The sequence below is a fragment of the Rhinolophus sinicus genome, chromosome 8 (genome assembly GCF_057876585.1).
Source record: "Rhinolophus sinicus isolate RSI-liver-muscle chromosome 8, RSI-T2T, whole genome shotgun sequence".
NCBI classification, from domain to species: Eukaryota; Metazoa; Chordata; class Mammalia; order Chiroptera; family Rhinolophidae; genus Rhinolophus; species Rhinolophus sinicus.
In genome coordinates, this window is record NC_142508.1 from 54,910,795 (window position 1) to 54,937,311 (window position 26,517).

The 26,517-nt window shown below is 38.0% G+C and overlaps 1 protein-coding gene and 1 long non-coding RNA gene across 2 annotated transcripts in view; one reads left to right on the top strand and one right to left on the bottom strand.

Moving 5' to 3' along the window:
* The window catches only part of LOC109453721 (uncharacterized), a 39,358-nt gene continuing 12,841 nt past the window's right edge, over positions 1 to 26,517 (top strand). The window contains exon 1 of the long non-coding RNA XR_002138368.3: positions 1 to 133. This is a non-coding gene — a long non-coding RNA (uncharacterized LOC109453721). The remainder of the gene's footprint in view (positions 134 to 26,517) is intronic.
* PLCG2 (phospholipase C gamma 2) overlaps positions 9,375 to 26,517 on the bottom strand; it is a 139,849-nt gene continuing 122,706 nt past the window's right edge. Inside the window, exons 32-33 of the mRNA XM_019743719.3 lie at positions 10,465 to 10,649; positions 9,375 to 9,719 (exon numbers count right to left, since the gene is read on the bottom strand). Of these exons, the coding sequence (XP_019599278.1) occupies positions 9,677 to 9,719; positions 10,465 to 10,649 (228 nt within the window). The 3' untranslated portion in view covers positions 9,375 to 9,676. The remainder of the gene's footprint in view (positions 9,720 to 10,464; positions 10,650 to 26,517) is intronic.

Genomic DNA, 26,517 nt, shown 5'->3' on the forward strand with positions numbered 1-26,517 from the left:
AGCAAGGTCAAAGGGAATGCCAGCTGCCTCTGTTCTGTTTTCAAAGTTTTCCTGAAATCCCATTCAGTGATTTCTTCTTACACCCCTCGGCCAGGACTGAGACCCACAGCTACCACTGGACCAACTCTGAAAGGTAGTGTGGGCGATGGGATTATGGGTGGACATTTCGTCATTTTCATTTTAATATAATATTGCCTATTTGTTTATGCTCCCAAATGTCTTAATGTAAAGCTGAGTGTAGTCTTTTCCCTTCTTTTTTAATCTCCTCTATAGTTACAAATGATCATTTTTTAAAACTCCTGATACTGTTCATTTGTGCTTTCTTTTTTCTTAAGTTATCTATTTTATTAGTCTTTTTTTAAAAAGAGCCATTTTATCAGTTTTATTAGATTTTAGTTCTCTGTGTCATGAATTTCTTTTATATTAATTGCCTTTTTTACTTTTGAGGGTTTTATTTTTTTCTAGCTTCTAAGTTAAAAGTTCAGATCATTTATTTTAACTTTATTGTTTTAGAATAAATGCACTTAAAGCTCTAATTTTCTTCTTTCTGAGCAGAAGTTTTGTCCCTTTAACCTAGAAACGTATTTTAGAAACAGGTTTTAAAGTTTTCAAGTATAAGCACAGTGGCAGGGATATCTTTCTGTTTGTGACCTCCATGTGGCAGTGAATTTGGACTTGTATTAGAGCCATTAAAATAGTTCTCCCCCAACCCCCCGTCCCAAGGCTTGGTGTTCAGTCAATATTTGTAAATGTGCTGTGCCTGAATCCAATTCTGGTTACAAAGTTCAGTGTGTGTTAGTAGGAGCATATGTGTGCATTTGATCGAATTTGTGACTTATATTATTCAGGTTCTCTATGTCCTTAGGATATGTTACCCTAAAAATAAAAGGCCAAAGTGAGAGGTAACAAGTATTTACTTGAGATTAAAGAGGAAAAAAAAGCTATTAGGGAAGCACTGATTCAGGCAGAAACCCAATTAGTGTTCCAATTAGGAGACAAAGGCAATGGGTATTTATGAGAAAGGGAAGGGAAACAATTACATCAGTAGAAGGAAGGCATTTCTATCGGTGCAGATAAACTAACACAGTGACATTAATTCTAAACAAGGTTTTTAATTTTCAGCCCAATAACCATCAATTCAGCAGTCACAATATCTGCTGTCTTGTTATTTTTGCAAGCAATCGTTTGGGACATAATGTTGTTTTAGGTCCAATCCAAAGGTTCTTTTGCCCTGTCTTAACATTCCAGATGTTTGAGGCATAGACGTGCAAGGCAGTTCCTCTGGGATGGCAGCTCTGACTCCATGTTAAAGTGGCTCCGTTTATATTATTATTTTTTTTTTTTTACATTTCTGTCTCCTTCAACTATCGTTTTCAGAGAGAGAATGTTTAGACCCTAACTATAATTGTGAACTTATTTTCTTCTCCAATCTGCTTTACGCTTTTCAAAACTATGCTGTGAGAAGCATACACGTTTGTGTCTGTTACAGTTTGTTGGGGCAACGTTCTTGTTACCAATGTAAATGGTACTGTTCTTCACGGTGCTAATATCGGGAATGGGCGCGAGGACTATTTTTGCAGAAGAGGGAGCTAAGAGGTTGTATTCCAGGCCTGCTGCCTACGTGCTCAGGCAAAGAACTCAAGCAGACGTTAATCGATGACACAGAGCAATCTCTTCAAAAGGTTAGAGATTCCACTAGGACCAACCCTGCAGTTAAGTCCATGGCAAATGAAACACAGGTTGTGCTTTACAAGAGTTAAAAACCAACCTGCCCCTATTTTTCTTGTAAATTACTGAAGTTAAAGATAAACTTACCATTGTTCTTCTAGACTCCTTTCCCCTCATACCAATGAATTTTCCATGGAAGCGGAAAACACACATAAACCCAGCCACGGGATTGAGGGGGCCTCTCTTCCACTAGCAATTAGAGACCGCTACTCTTGTCTGTGGGGTGGCCTTTGTTTTTTTTACTTTCTGCTAAAAAAAACTTACTTTTACTTTAAACTCTATGTCAGCTCACGTTTGAATTCTTTCCTATATGAAGCGAAGGACGCTCTTCTCCTGAAACAGCACCTACCTTGCATTGTAATTTGTCCGATATTAACAATGCTGCATCAATTTTATTTTTATTAGAATTTGCCTGATACATCTTTTTTATACTTTATTTTTTCCTTTAGTCTCTGTCTCTCTTCCTCCCTCTATTCCACTCCCTCTACCCCTACCTCTCCTTCTCCGTCCCTTGTCTTTTTCCCCATTATTATTTATTCTTCTGTTTAGATATTCACCTATGAACCAGAAAGCTTGAATGTATCTATATCCCTCTTTGGTAGAGCAACCCTGCCGTTACATCTGTGCCAAGCATGGTGACGTTTCTAATATGTAAAAAGGAAACATTTCTAATATTTAAGAAGAAATCAAATAAAACAATGAGTTAAACTACCTTTCCCTATCTCAGTCACATCGCCTTTACCTTCCCCACTTGACTCAGTCTTTACCAAGATGTCCATTTTTATACGTTTACCTATCTTATCTGTATGTCTATTGCAAGCAATATTATTTTGCCTGTAATTTTTTTAAATGTGTGTAAATGGTATCTCTGGGTATGCATTGTTTTGCATTTTGCTTTCCTCTATTTAAAAGTATCCATGTTGTGAATATATATGCCGGGCTCCATACCATTTCACCACTTTATTCTATTCCATCTTACAAATACCCTATATGAAGGTCTGACAATTAAGTTTAAAAACTTGTTGCAACGATGTTGCTAAACTTTTATCATATCAGAGGGATTATTCATTATGAATTTGTACCAACTGGACAAACAGTTAACCAAGTTTACTGTTTGGAAGTGCCATGCATGAAAAACTTAGACGACCTGAGCTTTTTACCAACAATTCAGGGCTCTTGCATCACGACAATGCACCAGCTCACATAGCACTGTCTGTGAGGGAGTTTTTAGCCAGTAAACAAATAACTGTATTGGAGCACCCTCCCTACTCACCTGATCTGGCCCCAATGACTTCTTTATTTACCCAAAGATAAAGGAACTCATGGATGGATCTTGAGAGTATAATGTTAAGTGAAATAAGTCAGACAGAAAAAGCAGAGAACCATATGATTTCACTGACATGTGGTATATAAACCAAAAACAACAAAAGAACAAGACAAACAAATGAGAAACAGAAATTCATAGACACAGACAATAGTTTAGTGGTTACCAGAGGGTAAGTGGGGTGGGGGGTGGGAGATGAGGGTAAGGGAGATCAAATATATGGTGATGGAAGGAGAATTGACTCTGGGTGGTGAACACACAATGGGATTTATAGATGATGTAATATAGAATTGTACACCTGAAATCTATGTAATTTTACTAACAATTGTCACCCCAATAAATTAAAAAAAAAAAAGATAAAGGAACTATTGAAAGGAAGACATTTTGGGTAATATGACGACAGCTCTGATGGTCATTCCAGGAAGAGTTCCAAAATTGCTTTGAAGGGTGGACTAGGTGCTGGTGTCAGTGCATAGCTTCCCAAGGGGAGTACTTCGACGGTGACTGTAATGATATTCAGCAATGAGGTCTCGAGCACTTTTTCTAGGATGAGTTTGCGAACTTAATTGTCCGAACTCGTAGTCTCCTACGTCCTCCTATTGTTCCATTATTTACTTTGCTACATTTTGAGTCTAGTTTCTTTCACTCAACTTGTATTTGTGAGATCCATCCGTGTTGTTACATGTTGTTATAGCTGAGTCATTTGTCATTGTTGTATATGCTCCATTATAGAAACAATTTACCAGTTCTTCAGTAGCTGGACAATAGAACGTTTTCATTTTTGCCTATTGTGAATAACAGTACTGTGGACACTTGTACATGTCTCGGTAGCACACGTAAGCATTTCTATTAGGTATATATCTAGAAGTGGAATTGCTGGGTCATGAGGTGTGCATATAGTTAACTTCAGTAGAGACTGCCAAACATCTTTATTATGTAGTTTTGTACCAATTTATATAACCAGGGTGCCAGTTGCCTTTAATTCATGCCAACAGTTGGTAGTATTGTTAGGCTTTTTAGTTTTTGCCACTCTAATAAGTTGTGGTGGTACCTCATTGTGGTTTTAATTTGCATTTTCTCTAATGAATAATGAATGAACACCTTTTCATATGCCTACAGCCATTTTCATATACTCTTGTGAGGTGCTTATTCCTGAAATATGCCCATATTTTTTTCTAATGGATTGTCTTTTCCTTATTGACTTGGAGTGATGAAGTCATATTTAATTGAGGTTGTTTGTTAGATATATTATTGCAAATTTCTTCCATCCTGTGGCTTGCCTTTTCACTCTTGTAACCATCTTTTTTTTAAATAATTTTTTAAAATAAATTTTTATTGGTGAATATTGGGGAATAGTATGTTTCTCCAGGGCTCATCAGCTCCAAGCTGTCCTTCAATCTAGTTGTGGAGGGCACAGTTTAGCTCCCAGTCCAGTCACCATTTTCAGTCTTTAGTTGCAGGGGGTACAACCCACCATCCCATGCGGGAATTGAATGGTAACCTTGTTGTTGAGAGCTCCCGCTATAACCAACTGAGTTATCCGGCTGCCCCTCTGGCAGCTCATTGTCTTCAATCTAGTTGTGGAGGGCGCAGCTCACTGGCCCATGTGGGAATCAAACCGACAACCCTGTTGTTCAGAGCACAGCGCTCTAACCTACTGAGCCATCTGGCCGCCCCTATCTTTTGATAAATACCAGTTGTGAAGTTTACGGAGTCTAATTTAGCAGCCTTCCTTTGCTGTTTTGTTTAAACAAGTTTTTCCCTACTCCCAGGTTGTGAATACCTTCTAGAAATGTCATTGTTTTAGCTTTTACATTTTGATCTATAATCTAACTGGACTTGATTTTCGTGTGTGGTATATGTAAAGTAGGCATCAGATTTCATGTCCATCTGTTATACTGAAATAAATGTGCTTGGTAGATACAAAACTAGTCAATAGCCTGGATCAATGATCAATTGAATCTCCACTAGACACAATTTGCATTTCTATGGACAAGAATCATCTGAATTACTCAAACAAGGAAAGGTGTAGAATCAGATAATGCAGACAGCTGATAGTCTATATATGTATTGTTTTTTGAATTTGCCTTTGAATCAGTTGTAACATTTTTTTGGTTCCCGTGTTAATTCATGAGTTAAGTACATTTTTTGACGTGTTTGTATTACATCTTTATGAGAGTTCTGATTTTATCCATTTTAAAAAATGATCTTTTAGCAGTTCTAATTCCTTCTTTGCTTTTAACCACTTGCTGTTCATCTTCTACTGCAGGGGTTTATCATCGTCTGTTATTAAATTTTTGGACCAGGCTGACTAATCCAATCTTGAGGGGCTGAGGGTTGGGGGTGGGACCGTCACAATAACACAACACTGGAGATTGTTGAGAAAACACAGTGATTGACAGTTCTAGCATGCCATCCTAACTGAGAAATACCTCATTGCCCCTCTAGCACCAAGCATTCTTCCCATGTTTAATTCAGTGATGAATTAAAGAGCAGTCATGTATTAATTTTATAAATATGGGTTTCTGCATAGAATGAGTTTTTCTGAAAGTAAGATAGAGCTGTAACCTAGAGAAAAGTGTTGTAATAGGATAGAAAAACACATTAAAAAAAAAAAAGAATTGTAACTATACCTAGCTCATGGCTGAAGTATTTCTGTATTGTTTTACATGTGAGCAAAAATGAGTAGCTTTAAAAAAGAAAAGAAAAAAAAAAATTCTGCAGATTGTTGCATTCATTCAGACCAAATTTTTATTTTTTAAAAATGTGATACAGCCATTTAATTTTCACAATATTAGCCAACATTTATGTGATTCATACACATATTTCTCTATGTACACACAAGCACACACTATTTATATAAAAAATAAATTAAGCTTTAATAATGAAACACAAGTTTACAAATGCAGCTTTTTAAAGTCTAATGGAAAATAAGAAATGTAGAAATTTCTGAGAGACAGATCTCTGTGGAATCTGGCTCTTCAAGATGAAAATACATTGAAAATTAAAAACCTGAGACAAATCATTGTGTGGTTTTCAAATGCCAATTTTGTAATTCTGCATATTTCTTAATCTAATTATTAACTTTTTGGTAACTAGAATATGGCTTTTAGGGTTGCCTCCAAAAAGTTAAATGTCATACAAGTTGAGAGTTATTACATTCCTTTTAAGTGTTAAAAAGTATTTAGCCATCCTTCTTGCTTCCAAACACAACTCATCATTGAGTGACCCTTGATGAGCAACTTAAAATTTTATGCTCAGATATCTCTTATGTGAATTTTTTATTTTTGTCTAAATTTTTTCGTCATAAATAGTTACAAAGGCTGTAAATCCTGGCACATGGTAGATACTGCATCTTGAAAAACTGCTACATTCCTTTTTAAATTTAGCCAAGAGGCTCTAAATCCAATACTTATTTGATAGGCACCATCATCCTTTCAAAAATTAAATGAAGAAAGCAATTTTTAATAGTAGGAAATGTCACATTTTTCCTTTTACTCCTTGAATTTGTGTTTTGAATCTACTCCCCCCTCAAAATTTTAGCCTAATTATTTTTGGCCTTTTTATGGTTTAATGGGAGAGCTGTAACACAATTATATAATATCCTATCACCATCAGGCGCTACATATTTAAATTTTTCTTTTGGATTGAGCTTGATCGATAAATATAGTACAAATTTGAATAAATTGTTAAACATAGTAATATTTCATTGGCAATGTATCACTTAGGGATATAAGGAAGGTTTTTCCCCCAAAATTATTTCATCTATCTGTAGATTAATATTATCTCTGTTAGAATGGCCATAGTACAGCATCAATTCTATTCTCCTTTTAAATTTTCCATATGAAAGTGTTGATAATCCCTGTTCACATAGATAAGTAGGTGGGAACAGAAGGAGTTTTGTGATAGCAGGTAACTGAATTCTTCTAACTCCTTCGGAGTTACATGCTAAAATCTTCAGAAACTTGGGGTGTTCCTTCAATTTTGTTGAAAGCAAAGAACAGGGAATCACCAGACTTGCAAAAGGACTTGCACCCTGTTGTTAAGAGGCATTCACTGTCTAAACATCTATGTTTTGAATTTTATCTCTTGAGTCATGCTCTACAGTAAAACTGAAAATGGGGAAAGATATGTTTTCTTTTGTAAGGGAGAAAATGGCATTTTCTCAGGCAGATGAGTCTTAAGAAAATACATAATAGGAAGGTGAGGATCTGAAAATTGATCCCCTAAAACTATTCGAGCCTGTGTATTCCTTGCCAAGCTCTGGTAGACTGCTTAGAGTAAGGCTGGCCTAGCTGAAAAACCATAAGCCTCGGTGGCTTAAGTTGAGACTTTGTTTTAACTACGTCACAAAGCATGTATAGTTGATCCCTGAACAGCACAGGTTTCAGCTGCATGGGTCCCCTTATACGTGGATTTTTTTTTCAATAAATGTCATAAATGTATTTTCTCTTCCTTATGACTTTCTTAATATTTTCTTTTCTCCAGCTTACTTTATTGTAAGAATTTAGTATATAATACATATAATATACAAAGTATGTGTTAATTGACTATGTTATCAGTAAGGCTTTAGGTCAACAGTAGGCTATTAGTAGTTAAATTTGGAAGGAGTCAAAAGTTATATGTGGATTTTCAACTGCACAGGGTGAGGGGGTGAGCACCCCTCACCCCTATGGTGTTCAAAGGTCAACTGTGAAGTATTAGATTATGTTGCCTGGCTGCTTTCTTAATACAGCAGCAGGTCCTCAAATGTGTTCCAGTGGCATGCGATATTCCTTGGCAAAAGGGTTCTGAGATCAAATTTGGGGCATGTGATATTCTACACCCCTCTTCACTGTGAACCTTAGACTATCCAAGTTTCACAGAGGAATTACTCAAGTTTGTATAAACTAAGTTTCCCAAACTCAAATGATCTAATCAGCCTTCCCCCTTTATTTTTCCATGCAATAACTGATACCAAAATAATATCCTTAGGGAAACGATGAACAAAAGCAGTTTAAGACACATACAATCATGGTTTGGATCCATCCGGATCCATCAGTGTTGCCGTCATCTTTCAGGATGTTCCTGTGACTATTTTGCTTGACCCGAATTAACTGTGCTTATCATTTGACAATTAAACCACAATCTCAGCTAGATATTTTATAGGACTTGGGTTTTGTGTACCCTCAAACCCTGGAACCGTGCTTGGTGTATGTATGGTGGTGCTCAAGACATTTTTGTGGAATGAAGGGATAAGGCGTTTTGAGCAGACAGAGCCTGGTTGGTTTTAATGTACTCTTCAGCAATGCATACATGCTAAGCCCAGGATAATTAGAGGTCGGCTGTGCGGGTTCCTAGGACCCAGATCTGTCCAAGTAAAGCCACCAGTCTTACTGCTAGTGTGTTCCTCCCCACCACAGTCATTTTTCAGTTATACCTTATTTCCCCTAAGTCGATTCTTAATTCACTTGAAGTTGCAACTCTACTGACCACTCTCCTCACCACTGTCCTGATTTTTAAAAAGCCTTGTTAAATCATCACACTGTATAAATCTTTCAATTGTATCTTAAGAGGCAGAGGACTGTTATCTTGTCCCAGGTAGGTTTGTCCCATTGGGGAAGGCTGTATCTGAGATCTTTGGTAGCTTTCTAATGTTTAAGCTTTGCTGCTCCAGAAAACGGTAATCCAGAGAAATACCCGCCCTCCCCAATGAAGTCTAACTTGCATCACCTCATTTAATTAATCACTAAACGACCTCTTGTCTGTGGTAGCTGCAGAGCCAGAGCTTCTCCAGCAGTTGTACAGCCAGCTCATTAGTGGGCAGAGCAGTTGTGCAGCCAACTCATTAGTGGGTAAGAAGCTGGCTGAGCCTTCAGTGGGTCTCTGTTTCCAACAGTCTTTTTAAACCAAAAAGTCTCCAAGATATCTACCTCCTACCCACAATAACTCCAGTCACAAAGCCAATCTCTACCATTAACTAGAAATTGTCTTAATGAACAGAGATTCCAGCAACTCAGGTACTGGAGCAGGAGGTCTGTCTAGCCAGCTAGCCAGCTGCTGGTAGTTAAAGTGCATTGGGCCGAGCCCGCGGGCCTGGGGCAGGGAAGCCAGGCAGATGTGGCAGTCAGGGGCAGGGCTCCCCTCTGGACCCTGGTGAAATCTGATGGCCTTAATTTGGAACCATTTGCCTTTTCATTAAAATTCCTTTTTGGGAGCTAATTTATTAGTTCCTTACATTGCTGGCTCATCTTCCACGGAAGTCAAATTACCTGGGTCTTTAGAGGCCGGAAAAGGAATCCTGCTTAGTGTGTGTGCAGGTTGCGCACAGACGGTTGAACTGTTCGAGATTTTCACTTTTTATTCAATGAGGTTTGGAACACGAGAGACCAAAAACGAGGAGCGTAATTTTGGGATCCCCTATAGAGAATTATAAGTTAAGAAACTGTCCAATATGAAAATATAGGAAATCACCCCTACTCATGCTGAATGGATCTTCTTCACAAGTGTCATCTTGAGAGTGGGCTTGAAGAGGAGATGACATCGCAGATTAGCATAGTCCCAGGATCCGCATACAGCACATTCTCCTACTTACAGACACACGCACACACACGACACCCTTACTTTACACATGCATCCTGGCTTCTATGAGTAAAACTTGCTGTTGCTGACTCTCTTCTCTCTTAACCTGAAATAAAACACATTTCCCCGCCATCCATTAGGCTAAGACACAGGCCATGCGCTCTGTACCATTTCTCTGTCCACACACATCTCTGCCATTCATGGCTGGATGATACAGGGCTGAGTCAGGGAGGGGCCCCCTAGCAAGACATTTAACCTCTGTGAGTCTCAATTTCCTCCCTGGTCATTGCACTGGGGTGATGGCCGTTCTGCAGGTTGAAGCAAAGATGAAATGAGAATAGTATGGGTAAGGAGTCCGCATACTGTTTCCCATTGGAGGCTGGTATGGGCATTTTTGGGGGGCTGGTTCTTTGTTGAGCAGGACTGTCTGGCACATCGCAGGACACCAGGCATACCTGGCTATACCCCTGCCATTACATGTCTGTAGCACAATCAGAAGTATCCCTGATGAGGGTGGGGGCGGGGGTTCTGCCCTGATTTAGAACCACTGGACTAGCCCATTCTTGGGAACTTGCTAGGGGCTCTTTAAAAGGAGGTGGTCATCATTTTTTTCACTATCATATTGAAGAGTCCTTCTAGGGATGACATCTGACTTAGGGAAGGTGCAAATGCTTAAGATATTACTATAAGTTAGTTTATAGAGCAAAGAGAACTAGACCAAGGCTATCAGTCAAAGGATTTCTAAAGACGATGGCAACTGCCTGAAGCCTGGCCCCAGGTACCCAGGGTCACTGTACTTGAAGGAGCAAGACCTGAGGATGTGCTCGCAGGTGGTGAAGGGGCTGGCCTACCTGCGGTTGCACTTCTCCTGGTACAGCTGGAGCTGGTTCTCGTTGACGTTGAACTCTTTCACCAGTGCATCCCGGTTGGCATTGCGCAGGTTCTGGTGTGTGTCATACAGGAAGAGCTGGTTGTTCAGCTCTTCTTGCCGCCTCCGCAGCTGGCGACAGGAGGAGTACAGTTCCTCTTCACTCTCCTGGAGAGCAGAGAAGAGAACAAGCATGTGGTGACAGTGTCTTCCAAACCAGAATGTGGGTCATGGCATCTTAAGAGTGTGACTGAAGGGAGCCCGGGGCAGATGCTTTGTAACTAACTGGGATGATCCCAGAAAACCCAGGGCCTACTTTCACCAGAGATACAACAGGCAATTATGTATTCCTTTAGAAGCAAGCAGTTTAAAAAACGCTTGTTCACATCAAGGATGGTTTTACTGTGAAACACTGGAATAACAAATGCGTTGCCCGTTGATCCTATTTCTTAGTCAAATCTGGTTTTGTTCCCACTGTGCTATGTCGCCTTCAGGCCCTTGTCCCAATGCAAAAGGTCTAAGCAGCGCTGTGCTTAAAGCGGGCACACAGCAGGCAAGGGAGACAGCAGCCGAACACGAGGACAGCAGGGTAAGCGGGAGCCAGCAGATCGTTAAAGTCTTACACGGCCCTTAAAAGGTAACACACTACAATATGGATGAACCTTGAAATCGTTACAGTAAGGGAAAGAAGCCAGTTCCCAAGGACCACATACCATGATTCCATTTATTAGGTTGGTGCAAAAGTAACTGCAGTTTAAAAGGTTAAACTGCAAAAACCTCAATTACTTTTGCACCAACCTAATATATGAAATGGCCAGAACCGGTAAATGCATAGAGACAGAAAATTGCTTGGGGTGGGGATGGAGCAAGTGGAGACAGCTAATGAGCAGGAGTTTCTTTCTGAGGTGATAAAAATGTTCTAAAATTGATCAGGGTGATGGTGGAAAAATTCTGGGAATATACTAGAAACCATTACCATTGACTTGCACACTTTAAATAGGTGAATTGTATAATATATGAATTCTATCTCAATAAAGTTGTAAGCCCCCTGCCAAAAGCCAAGGGCACACAGTTTATGCCTCCAGAGATGGGCATGTGACTCAGTTCTAGCCAGGAAGGATGTCTTGCTCCCCGACACCTCCATCTCCAGGCACGTGATCCAAGCCAGGCCAATCAGAAGCCTCCATAAAACTTTGGGTGAGGTTCTTGGTAAAAAGACTTTTTTTTCTTGGAGATCACCTGAGAGAGTGACGAATGTTTCCAATGGCTAGTGGCCCCTTTGCTATCATGTAGAGAAAGTTGGGAATTAAGCCAAAGAGGGAAACAGAACCACTGGATGAGCACCTGGATCCAGCCATGACTGAAACAAGTCCTATCCCTCAACTCTGCAGTTGTCTGAGACAAAGGAGTCCCTCCTCATGCTAAGGGGGGGAAAAAACCAACTTATCAGTGTAAGGAGTTTGGGTTTTCTATAGGAAAAGGAGAAGGATGTGTTGCCTCACTGATGATTTTAAAAGATTACTGACTGTTGTGTAAAGCATGGCTGCTTGGGAGGTCAGACTATTGGCTGCCACTACTGATGGAGCAGTTCAAGTGACAGACTCCGGTGCTATAAAAACATTGATATATACGAATGAGCTTTTTGTCATTTATTTTTACATGAAAGAAAATGGACTCAGACCACACCTTGCTCTGCAAAATTTTTTTTCCACCTTTGCAACCTGGATATCCTCTAGGATAACAGGTAGCACTCTGTTTTTGGAAAGTAGAGAGAGTGATGATGAAGGTTATTTTGGCTACTCACAAAGATGCAGAGGAGTAAAAAGACAATTTTCTTTGCACAAGGAGTGGAGGTAAAATGGACAATTCCTGGTGACTAATTCAATGTACTGTTGAGGAAGGCATTGGGAAGAGTCAGTAATGACTTTGCTTAAATTTACATCCTTCCTCGAGGAGACCAGCTTTCCTCCCTATTAAGAATAAAGCAAAGCAAAACAAAAACCCCTTGTAAGTCTTAACCCTGTCCTACAAATGGTCTCTTTTCACCTTCTGTCCAGCTAGAGGAAAACAACTTCTGTTGTTTTCATATATGCGATGACTATTTGTTTTTCAGTTTAAGTTCAAAATCTACCTTTTCTACAAACACTTCTACAATTAAAGCCCTTTAACTCCTTTTCTGAATTCCAAAGCATTTATAGCTATGTTATATAATTTAGTCCTTAGTATTCCAAATATAAACATCATATATATAACATTCAGAAAAGTATGTAAACATATACAGCAGGTCCTTGAATAATGTTGTTTCCTTCAATGTTGTTTCATACCATTGATTAAAAAAAAAAATTGATTCCAGCCCAAACCACTGTCTGTGTGGAGTTTGCATGTTCTCCCCATGTCTGCGTGGGTTTTCTCCAGGTACTCTGGTTTCCCCCCACATCCCAACGATGTGCACATTAGGTGAATTGGTGTGTCTCAATTGTCCCCATCTGAATGGCGTGGGTGTGAATGTGCCAGGTGATGGAAAGGCATCCTATCCAGGGTGGGGTCCCACCTTCCACCCTGAGCTGCTGGGAGAGGTTCTGCCACTCAACCCTGAACTGGAATAAGTGGGTTGGAAAATAATTATCTTTCTTGTTTTTATTAAGCTTTCTTAAATGTATGTCTAGCTCACATTCATTTCAGTGTTGAATATTACCAGTGTTTGAGGTCTTTATGTTGAAGCTTACTGATGTGTTTGTGACCAGAACTATGCCATAAAACTTAACTCTTATTTTTATCAATTAGCCTGTGGTAAAATTGGTTTCATTATATATCTTTTTGCTTCAAGTCACAGCTTCCAAATACCTATTGAGGCCGTTAAGTGAGTGCTTACTGTATATATTTTAATGAGTAATTAATTTTAATGAGCAAACAGCTATGGAGCCATCACCAACTCAAACTAGAACATTGTCCACTCTAAGCAACCCTCCCAATCAAGACCCTCTCCGTCCCTCTTAGAATTTGGAGACAATTATTTCCTGGTGTCCTTTTGAGTCTGAGTTTTCACACAAAAATTTAGTTTGTTTTCCAACTCTCTAGTTATTTCTGTTTTCTCATATATTTTACTGATTTATTTGTTCACCATTGTTTTTTGCATTATAGTGCCTCTTGCTTAAGAGTAAGTACTTTGGTAATTCTTTTAGCAAAGGTTTATTAGTACTAAAGTATCTACTTTTGTGTCTGAAAATACCTTCATTTTGCCCTTACTCTTGAGTGGTAGTTATTAGGATATACAATGTCTAGACTTATAGCTATGTGTCTTGATCAATTTTGAAGACATCCCTTAGTCTTTAGGCTGTTATTGCTGTAGGTGGGGGTATTACTGTCATTGGTCAATTCTTTGTAGGTAACATGTATTTTCTGTTTTCTGTTTTATCATTTTCTCTTTTTCTTCGTACTGCCAATTCAATATGAATTATCAATATGCAGATCTACACTTATTTATATTGCTGTGTTTATAACTGGACTACTCATGTGTCTTCTATGCTGGAAAATTCTCAATCATGAACATCTCAAATATTTTATGTTGGAGTTTTTCATACTCTCCTTTTTTTTAACTCTTGTTTTTCATATTTATGTCTTATGCTGTGTTCAAAGCAAATTCTCCACCACAATCTTCACATTTACTCATTGTTTCAGTAACTATATCCTTTCTGGAATTTCCCACTTACTAGGCTTTAAAGCAACTTTTCTCAAGATTTTTCAAATTGTGTTTCCAAAATTTCTAATTAGTCCTTTCATTCCTACATGTTCTTGATTAATAGTAAGAAGAGTTTTGTTTTGTTTTTTAATTTATTGGGGTGACATTGGTTAGTAACATTACATAGGTGTCAAGTGTATATAATACATCATCTATATATTGCGTTGTGTGCTCACTACCCAGTCAGTTCTCCATCACCATATATTGGATCCCCTTTTCCCTCATCTACCTCTCCCCTCCCTCTTTACCCTTCGGTAACCACTAAACTGTTGTCTGCGTCTATGAGGTTTTGTCGTACTCGTTTGTTGCTTTCAGTCTTAAAATGCACGTTTACTCATTGGGTTCTTTTCAAAGTTATTTTCAGATTCACTGGAGTGAATTCCATTGCTTTTACAGTTGTTGTCTATACTGGCGTTATTTTCCTCAAGTGCTTTAAAATTTTAATATGTAAGCCCATCTTGGATGGGAAGGTTGGTTCCTTCCTTGAATCTATATGTTGGCGTCTGGTTTTCTGAATGTTCTAAACGGGGATCTCACGAGGGCCGGGTCAGCAAAGTGTTAGGGTGATGGCTTGGAGCTCTAGGTTCTCAGGAATACTACACACCTCAGTCTGTGTCCGGGCTGCAGGGCTGTGTCCACTTTTATCCCAACCCCTCAGGCAAGCAGCTGACCACTGGCCTGAGTCGTGGCCACTGCCAGATCTCTTTTTCTGGAGGGTGTTTCAGTAACGCTTCCCTTGCCCTGAATCTTCTGTTTGTGCACAGTCTTCAGGCCCCATTGCATCAGCCACAAAAGTGAAAGAAATAAATGAGGTATCCAAACACAAGGGGTTTCAAAAAGAACAGAAGTTGAAAGAAAGCAGACTGAATCAGTGAAGATAATAGTTGAATTAGAAAACGAAAAAATAAAAATATAAAATAAATGCAAGAGCTGGGTTGTTTTGTGGGGAAAACACAGAGTCAATAAAATAGATAATCTGTTATCTAATTTAGAAATGTGTCATAGCCCAAATAAGACATAAGCATAGGTATACAATTATGGATAAAAAGAAATGGAAAGAACCTGTGAAATAAATCAAAACCAAGCTGATAATAGAATGAATGTATGTATTCATATTTATTATCAGTCTCTTATATTCCAATATATATTGTAGATAATACATACATATTTCCTATTATAGGAAATTATCCCATGAGAGAAAAAAAATTGAAGAGACTAATTTTATCCTAGAAGAAAGTGAGAAAATGTTATAATCATGCCCAGAAAGTTTCACAAACGGTGTCTTTAACATCTGTTATATATAGGTAGCAGTTAACTCCAATTCTATTCAAAATGTGCCAAGCCCTGAGAAAGAACGAAGATCTTCAAATAATTTTAATGAAACCAGCATAACAAAGCCTTACCAGAAACTACAGACTGAACCCTCAGGGGGCTGGTAGATGAGGGTAAAGGGAATCAAATATATGATGATGGAAAGAGAACCAACTCTGGGTGGTGAACATACAATGTGATATGCAGATGATATATTACAGAATTGTACACCTGAAATCTATGTGACTTTACTAACAATTATCACTCCACTAAACTTTAATTAAAAAAAAAAAGAAAACCAGTGCAATAATCCTAAATAAAATGTCAACGCATACATTATAGAAGCACATTAAACAATATCATCCTCCTGTATTTTGCTAAGAAATTCTTTTTCCTAATTTCTTAAAATGACTGTTTCACACCTATGCTCTCTTCTGACCTCCCCAATCTCAGCTGATGGCCTTACTTCTTGTTTCACATAGAATACAGAAGAAATTACATGGGAAATCTGCCCCTCCAGGCCCCTGTCCCACATCCCATGCCTTCTTTCTTGCTGGCCCCAGGGTCCCATCTCCTCTCTCCTCATTTCTTCACTCCTGTACATACCCGTTCTCTCTCCTGTATCATTGCTGCCCTTCTCTACTAAGTCATCCCCATCACCAGCAAACACATTTTAAAGCCTCTCCCTTTACCCCACATCCCCCTCCAGCTACTGACTCATCTCTCTTTTCACCTTCACAGCAAACGTCCTTGAAAAAGTCATGTGCTCCCCGTCAATGTGTCATCTGCTCCCACTTGCATTCTCAATTTTAATTTCAGTTTTTATTAATTATGTATGCACAGAGTTAAAAGTGTCAGGAAGTACTATAAGGATTATTACCAAAAACCCAGCTGTCTCCTTGTTTGCCTTCCTCCACCCCTCATGACCCCTGCTCCCCCAAATCAATAGTTGTTTATTTTGATTATTGACAGTTCTTTAAAAAATATGCTTATACTGCAAGTTCTTGGTTTTTCAGTTTTTAGGGATTATTTGCAGAGAAAGATTTGGCTCATTTCCCCACATACTCGCTTATCTTCCCCCAAGGAGCTATTTCCATTTTGGGTTATGTCAATTTATGTTTATGTTGTGATTTTATTATTATTCCCACTTGTATCTTCTGTAACCACTTGTTATACACACACACACGCGCACAAACATACAGAGGGTGCCAAAAACATGTATACATATTTTAAGAAAGGAAAAAGCTACATTAAAATTAAGCTGATGGTAACCACTTTGAGCACCTCTTATAATTGCAGAAGTCAAACATGACTTGTATTCATCTTTTGTTATCAGTATATATTGAGTGTTACAATTTTAATACAGTTTTTTCCTGTCTTAAAATGTGTATACATTTCTTTGGCACCCTCTGTATGTATGTATGTATTTTTTTTTTTTTTTAATTTAAGATCCTTGAATTCTTGGAGAACATCTGTGGTAAATTATACCCAGCCTGTGACAAAATCTTCATGGGAGTTCTCCAGTTTTTTCAGTTTTTATCCCCCACAAATGCTTTTTTCTCATAATTTTTTAATGATGAAATTTTAAACAATAGAACAGAGTTCTCATATACCCCATGTCACCCTGATTCCCCAGGGTTAAAATCCTGCACAGTGATTGCACAATTATCAAAGCTAAGAAGTTAACACTGGTGTACTACTTACCTAAACTACAGATTTTATTCGGTTTTCACTGGTTTTTCCACAAATGTCCTTTTTCTGTCCACGTTGCATTTAGTTCCTGTGTCTCCTTAGAATCCTCCAATCTGTGGCATTTCCTCAGTCCTCTTTTATCTTTTATGACCTTGACACTTTTGAAGAGTACTGGTCAGTAATTCTGGGTTTGCCTGGTGTGTTCTCATAATTTGTTTGAGGTTATGCAGCTTTGGCAAGAATAACACAGAAATGATGTACCCTTCTCAGGAAATCCATCTTATCACCGGTGGTAATGTTGATCATTTGGTCAAGATGGTGTCTGCCAGGTTCATCCATGGTAAAGCTGCTATTTTTCTCTTTCCAATTAATAAATCTCTTGAAGGAAGATACTTTGATACTATGCAAATATCTCTTTCTCCTCAAACTTTCACTCACTGATTTAGCATCCATTGGTAGAACTTACCTGTAGCAATCAGTTACTGTGGTGTTCCAGTGGTGATTTTCGATTTCTTTCATTCCTTTCACACTTTTTCCATTGGAATTCTTCTATAAATAGGAGCTATCTCCTCTCTCATTGAATTAGTAAATATTCACACGGCCATGAATGAATAGTTTTATTCTATGGGTTATAATCCAATATCATTATTTTGCTCAAATTGTTCCAACTTTGGTCACCAGGAACTCTTTTGGGGTGGCTGCTATGCCCCTTTGAGAACTTCAAAATAGTCCAGGCTCATTTTATATTTTATCTGTCTCAATGCTGAAATCAACCACTGGTCTATAGAGCTCTGACTTCTTTTACTGGAGAATGATATTTGGAAAGCAAAATATGGGTGCTTAGGTGTGCTCATTGCTACTGGGGTGTCATTGGTTCTCGGCTTTCTCAGCAGACAGCCAGAGTATGTATGTATGTATGTATGTATGTATGTATGTATGTATGTATGTATAGTAACTGATGCAAGCACACATTTATTTCTATATCTACCTATTTGTATATCTCTCTCTATTTTTTTTAAAGTGAGTTTATACTGATACTTCTTATTCCAATCAAACATTAATTTTGGAAGGATTGATATATATTTCTACATGTTCAGGTGTTGCTTTATAAGCCATGCACTTTCTTTAAATTTCTCCTAATATGGTGTTATAGTTTTTGTTAATATCATGAATGAGATTTCCCATCTATCCCTGCTTCCCACCCCACATTTCCAACTGTTATTTCTAGAATAAAGCAGTTAAACATAATAAAAACAAGATAAACAAAAATCAGTCTCCTCAAAATTGGAATCTTTGTTTTTTTAAATATATAAGCATAAGTTGTTAATAGATAGTTTTATACCTTCACCACAATTTATACTGATTATTTCATTTGACTGGTTGTATTTGCAGCATCTAGCAGTTTTTGCTTTTTCTCACTAAACATATTGCTAATTGTGCCAGTGTTAAATCATCCTTGCATTAGCAGAATAAACTACTTGGTTGTAATATATTGTTCTTCTGGGAAATAGCTGAAAATGACAAATTTTTTTTAGTATTTTAACATCTGTATTCAGAAGTAGCATCGATCTATGATTGTATGAGGGGAAGGGAAGGCATACTTTCTCCAATTTTGAAAGTTATTTAGCTTCAAGACATTGATTGGAGCATTTCCATTTTTCTATTAACTTCAGTGGATTAAAATTAACTCCAAGTAGAACACAGCTATAAAACCATCTAAATGTGATACCTGTTTTATGCAATAGGTGTTTTATGACCCTTCAAAAGTTTCCTATAGGGCTTTGTTAGTTCTGTACTGCTTCTTGAAACAATTTTAGCTCATTTACATTCATTCTTCAAGGCAGTCACCCATTTGCTGTCACTTTTCAAATTTATTTATATCCTCATTATTTGGTGTTCAGTCTCCTTTTCAATACTACTCTTGTATGTTTTTGCTCTTACTTTGCCCCTTGATTAAGCAGGCACAGAGTTTATTTCATTGGTGTTTTCAGTAAGTCAGTATGTGTTTTTTCTTCTATTCTCTTTGTTTTTATGTGTGTGTTTCATTCAGTTTGCTTTTATCTCCTACTTTGTTCCTATTAGTTTATGAATGTTTAAAAAAATTTTTAAGATGAATGATTAGTACATGTGTCTTAAGTTTTCTGTGGGTTTTAAGGCAAGCACTTTCTTCTTCTAAATATAATAATTATGGCATAAATGTTTTACTACTTTATGTGCAATTTACTTGACTTGTTCTGATTTATTTCATCTAGGAATTTGTTATTTTTAAACAGGACACATTTTGGCCAGCTTTCATTTTCTTCCAAATGTTATCAGGTTGTAGATAAATAATGACTTATGAAATCATTATTTTTTAAAATGTATGAAGGTTTTCTCTGTGACCAAGTAAGCAATCAAATTTATAAAGTTTCTGAGAAATTGAAGAAAACAGTAGATACTATCCACTTACAGGACACAAAGTTTTGTATCTCTTAAATCAAACTTGTTGGTATTCATTTGGTCATCTGTCCTTACTGATTTTCTGTATAACTAAACCTTTCAAATTCTGAAAGATCTTTTATGTAATTTGTTTAAAGTAATCTTTGTATTTATAGGTGCTTTTGTTTTATATATTTAGGTACTATGGTGTTTCCTAATTAACCACTTATATCTTGTATCCCTTTTGTAAACCAAATATTCTATCATTACATACTGTTCTTCTTAATGCTTTTTGATATTTTTTTATTTTAAATTCTACTTTGATACGAACTTTTCCTTCACAGTTTTTCCCAGTAACTCTTCCATTCCTGTTTTTTAATTTTTAACGTTTCTTCTTGTTTGTTTTAGGCTTATTTCTTCTAAACGTTGTGCAGTTAGATTTCTTTGCTGCTTTTCTAATAGAGAATTCAGCCCATTCATTGATTCAACTGTAAGTTATATGCATTCCATTTTGATTACTGTACATTTTTCATTAATTTCTTCTTTCATACTTTTCCTTATTTTTCTTCTCTTGATTCAAGCTCCTATGTATCTTCTTTGTTTCCTCATTTCTCCTCTGCTTTTCAATTCTTACAGTGGTTACTTTCAGTGTTTTAACAATCCTAAGTAACATTACATCTTCTTTTTACATCAAAATATCAGAATTAACTCTCCCCTTGCAGAATGCTTTGTTTTCCTACTGATCCCCCAGGCATCAAAGTTGAAACTTTTTAGGACACCTATATTTTACTTCTTAACTCCTGAGTTCAGCTAGCACTTAATTATTTTCAATTCCAGACTATTACAAAATTTTTCATTACAATGGTTCTTCTATTTCAAGAATCCTATGTGACACCTAACATCACAAAATTTTAATCAGGCTGTTATCATACTGTAAAATTTAACTGTACTGCAAAATTTATTTTTTTATTAGTTTAAGGTATACAGAACAATGCTATAGTTAAACAAAGTGATAACCTCCCTCCCCCAATCTACTACCCCTCTGACATTGTACATAGCTGTTAAAATTCCACTGACTCTATTCCCTATGCTGTACTCCACATCCCGTGACTATGTATATATGTATTAAATTATAGTTGACATTCATTATTATTTAGCTTCAGCTTCAGGTGTACAGTGCAGTGGTCAGGCATCTATACCATCCATGAAGTGGTCTCCCTAATAAGACAAGTGTCCATCAGATACCCTACAAAATCTTTACAACATTATTGATTATATTCCCCAAACTGTCTTTCGTATCTCTGTGGCACTCTTGTGGTTACCAATCTGCAAAATTTATTATTTTCATCTCTTTATCTCCCGATCTAGAAATTTCTCTACTGATCAGTTTTCATTGATTGAGATGCTTTCTTGATGTCTCCCTTGAGTAGGATACATGAGGTATATAAAATCTTGCATATCTACAAATACTGTCGCGTTGCCTTGATATGTGGGGGGCTGGACACTGAATTCTTCTGTCTTTTTAGTCTGTAGATGGCATTCCACTGTCTTCTAGTTTCCAGTGCTGAAGTGGACAAGTCTGATGTTGGATTTCTTTGGTTTTCTTTGTAGATAACTTACCGTGTTTCCCCGAAAATAAGACCTAGCCAGACATTCAGCGCTAATGTGTCTTTTGTAGCAAAAATTAATATAAGACCCGTTCTTATTTTACTATAAGACTGGGTATAATATGATATAATAAATATAATATAGAATACCGGGTATAATATAATATCAGGTCTTATATTAATTTTTGCTCCAAAAGATGCATTAGAGCTGATGGTCTGGCTGGGTCTTATTTTCGGGGAAACATGATAGTGTGTTGGCAAGTTCAGGTTTTTTATTTATCTTTGGAATTCAAAACTTTTATTAAAATACAATTGGGGGTGGGTGGGTGTGCTTTCTCTTCATCCTTTTGAGAATCAAGTAAGCACTCTCAAGCAGCAAATCAGAGAAAATTCCCTCTGTTAACTGTTTCATTACTACCTCCCCACCCATCTCTGTTCTACATTTTCCTTTGAAATACACATCTTATGTCATTTGCATCTGTCCTCTGAGCCTATCTTTTCCTTTATGAAGTCCATGATAGTACTACTCTGGACTGTGAGCTATTTCTTCCACATTACATGTTGGGTCACTGATGTGAATCTCTGTTTATCTAGTGAATTTTTAAATTCAAGAAATTTCAAATTCTAGAAAGTCTTGTTCGATTCTCTACTTGGATATTCTTGAATAGCTCTTATGACTTATGTGATAGAGTTCTCATCGGGTGCTTCCAACAGCTTGACTTCACCTGTCAGCTACATGTACCAGGTATCCACCTGGGTCTGTCTTCCTCTTGTTGCTCTGTGCCAGTTCTTTTTTTTTTTTCACTGTGTGATCACGGTTTTCTGTTCTGTAGTCACATCAAGTTGTTGGGTCTTGGTGGCAGGCACAGCAGTTTCTGCTCTTTGAGTCAACACTGGGCAAACGGGCAAACTTCAGCTGTCAAAGCACAAGGAGGGTCTTTCTCTGTGCCTCTGGGTCTCCCCAACGGTAAGAAAATCTTCCCCAACCTCAAAAACCAGGACCAACTCAGAGTGCAGCTCCCCCTCCTGGTCCTCTAGGATTCTAGAGTATGTGCCTTAGCCTTTCTGCAAAGGGATTCACACATCTCTTCTGGCTGAAACCTCCCCGGGAACCACAGCTTCCTCGTCTTTCCACTAGGCCATCCCACCCCTTGCACCCAGGGCAGAGTTAAACACCATCCACCCCAGAATGAGGGCAGCCAGTTTTCTCAAACACATCTTCCAGGTACTGCCAGCTTGCCCATCAATAATGGAGTATTCAAGTTTCCATACTTTTCTCCTGTCCCATTCTTCTGAATCTCACAAGTTTAGATCATTTGAGTGGAGGCCCTTTCCAATTAACAGCAATATTGGATCTAATACATCAACTTAAAAAAAACTATTTTCTTTCAAAGAACAATTCGACATGTATCCAAAACTATATGGGGTTTTTTTTCTCTTTGATCTATTATTCCATTACTAAATACTTTGCCTCAGGAAATAATTTTTAATCAAAAAATGTTACATAAAGACTTCCATTATTTATAAAGTAAAAAAACTACAAACAACCTAACTGTCCATCAGTGAGAGAATGGCTGAGTGAATTAGGGATCCCCACTGATCACTTATGAAATAGGCATTAATGGCTTGGAAAATCATATAATAACATAGAAAAATGCTTAAAGGCATCTGTGAAGTGGATAAAGGGCACACATTTCATATGTATCTGATGAATATAACTATGGGTATGTCATATGCAAAAAAATTATCAGGCAGACAAAGGAAATAGTATACCAAAATACTAATAGTGGTTATGTACAGGTTGTTTATGGGGATTTTTCCTCCCCGTTCTTCTTCCTGCTTCTCAAATTAATAGAATGGTAATAGAATGGCATTTAAAATACTCTTTGTAAAATACTCTTTGTAAACCATATACACAGTTGAGTAAAGGACTGAGAATTGATAAAGTAATTGTGTCATGTAAACGGCTCCTTCAGAAGGAGCTGACAGTGCTTACTGACAGTTTTCTGAGACTTTAAACTCTCTCAGCAAATGTTTTATGAGTAAACTCCATCTCAGCCCTCACCGGATCAATCATTTACTAAGATAAATCTCCTGTGAAGCTGTTTAACAGATCTCTCCCTGGCCTCACAGAGGATACGATGATAAATAAAACAAGGTTTGACCTTGGGCAACGAGAAAGCCCAGGTCTACGGAACACAACCCAGCCCGGCTTCCCAGCAATCACACTGCAGAGCAGAAACACCCAACAGCACCTGTGGCTTAGAACCAGGTGACAGATGTGGAATTACATAAAAGCTTGAAAACCAGCAACTGAAGTGAAATTTGCACGTAAGAAATTGGCACCTACTCAGACACCCTTTCTGCCAAAACTCCTTCACAGAGCAGATCTGCGAGTCAACGTTGCACTTGGAACCCCACACGATGCCCCCACTCCTCTGCCACACTCCAGGGGCATCCCCAACAGTACCCAGTGTGTGAAGTTTCCCCCCTATCCAGGAAGTCAAATCTGGGTAAACACATTTTCTTTTAAATATAGTAATTTTCTCTGCTGCCAATGATACCTAATTATTTAAATTATTTATAATGTTTCTGATACGTTTACGACAGCTTTGCCCAGCAGTGTCTATACAAATGCTTTCCTACAACCATCTGCACCACTTGTATCACTTCATTTTTCTGTGAAATGTCTGCAAATGGGCTTTATGTACACGGAGAAGCAGCACTGGTTTCCTTTCCCCAGGCAACAGCATCCCAGATCCTTCAGTGGACCTGGGGAGAGGAAAGCTTGACTACGCCAAGAGTCTTCAAACTTACTTATTCCAGGCTTTTGCTGAAGGCCCTGGTTTTACAATTTTACCATCCTGCCAAATGAACTGATCCTACTAATTCCATATCTGGGAATTGATCCTAAGGAAATATTTCTGAATTAAAGGAAGAAAAGATTAACAACATGAAGATGTTCCTGAGAGCCTTATCTGTACGCGGATTCCATCTAAATGCCCAGCTTAGAGGAACGCTTAATCTGTGGTTGATCAGCTTGATGGAAAAATCCGTCAGTCATTAAATGTCAATGAAGATTAGGTAATGGTATGAAAAGTGCTTAGATTTTGCTTTAAAGTGGTGGTTCTCAACCAAGGATGATTTTGCCACCCAGGGGACATTTGACAATGTCTAGAGATAGTTTTGGCTGTTATACAAGGGGAAAGGGTGCTACTGGCATCTAGTAGATCTAAGGCAGGGATCCTGCTAAACACCCTACATTGCATTGGACATCCTCCATCACAAGGATGATTTGGCTCCAAATGTCAAGGGTGTCAAAGTTTAAAAAAAAAAAAACTTTAAAGAAAAAAATATACACATATATGTAATTTGTATTATTATCATTATTACACTTACATAAAGAATTCATTGGCCTAGGAAATGACGAAAGCAAACAAATCAAATGCTGGTTTTATCTACTCATCTCTTTCCCTAAATGATAATACTATACTTTCCACACAATCTGGGCTGTGTGTGTGTGTGCGTGTGCGTGCGTGTGCATGTGAGTGTGTGTGTGTGTGTATGGTTTTTTTTTAACCATTTATACAAAATAATATATTGTGGCTTAAGTCTTTTAATGGACTTCTTAAAGACCTCAGATAGTCTTATTAATGATAGATTGACAAATGCATAACTCATTCTAAAAGAGGAGAAATTTAAGACTTGGGCATTCTCAACAGGACCCGTTGGCTGACTCAGTTGCCTGGTAAAGGGAGGAATTTATGTAAACTTTCATGACTGAGCATTTCTATCATTGTAAGAATCATGAAAGGTGATTTTTTTTTTTAATCCATAATTTAAGGTTCAAGTGAAAACTACAATTTTCACATAAACACTATATTTATTTTGACAGCCTAAAGCACTAATATTTAAAAATTTGTTTCAATATGGAGAACTTTCCATTTTCCATCCCCTTATCCTTTTAAGACAGACTTTCATCATCATGAACTTATTTTTTACCAACAAAAAGTGATCCCTTTGGCTGTCACTGAGGTTCTAGGACCCCCAACTAATGTGCCTTTTAAGTCTCTGCTTCCTGTTTTTACTGCTTTCTGTCTTATTTTTGCATCCATCTCAATGCTTCTAAAATGCTTTGGAGTGTAAAACTATCAAGGTTGCAAAAACTGAATGTAAGGGAAAGAGCTCTGCAGATAAGCCTAATATCTCCTCTGAGTCAAGTTCATGAATTTTTACTGCATGGACTATGGCTGTTAAACGGCTTCCCATCCCTGTCATCCTCCTTCCCCATTTGGTTGTACTCAGCTGCATTCTGGAAATTCCCTAAAAAGCAACTTCCAAATCGCTGTTGAGTTCTTACAGCCTAAAGAACAGTACAGGCTGTGAGTTTTCTACCCAGAGAACAACCCGATGTGCATCCAGGAGCACTGACCAAGCCCACATTAGCCTGCTGGGGTCCAGAACCACGGTTTTTCTAGGTTATTCCAAGAGAACTGGAGTGACTATAAAACCCCCCCTAAGCCCATGCTGGGTTTTGTGATAGGGGGATGGGAAGATCTTGAGAGATTTTTATTGGCCACATATGAGGCCTTGCAAAAACACATGCCAAGTGGTGGGTTTCATCCTATGTGAGAGGCCATCAAGGAGATTCTAAAGCTCCAGAATCACAGTAAGTATCCACATCTTCTCCCACCAGCAAACCCAAGACCGGAACTACTCGCAGCTTAGTGCTATGTCCTCAGAAATCTTATCCTCTTCCATAGCTCAAGGAGGCCAAGCCCTTTCTGCCAAGTCTACCCTAACTGGTTAAAGGATGGACTAAAAATATCTTCAAGGACTTGTCAAACCAAAAGGACCAAGAAGGCAGGCTCCTCAAGTAGCAGAGAGAACCACAAAAGGAGTGTCACTCACTATGGAAAGTTGCGGTCCATGAATTTCTTTCCCAGGAACAGGCCATGACAAGGCCTTGTTGGATGCTCTCAGACCTTTTCAGGGATTACCAAAGATCAACAGGCAGAGAAAGGCACTGGGTAGGATGCACTTATCTAGAAGAGCATCGTCTTGCCAGGCTTTTGCTAAAGTGAAACTATGATGAACTTCCAAAGAGCTTCACCCTTTGCAACTCCGTAGCCTACTCATAGAATCATACCACATTCTTCAAGGATGGATGCTGGGAGGAAAACCCTAAGACCTCTGGGGAAATCTGTAGCTGAAAGGAATTCTTCTGTAATGATGTGGCGTGTTTGGCTAGATAATTCTCAAAGGGTTT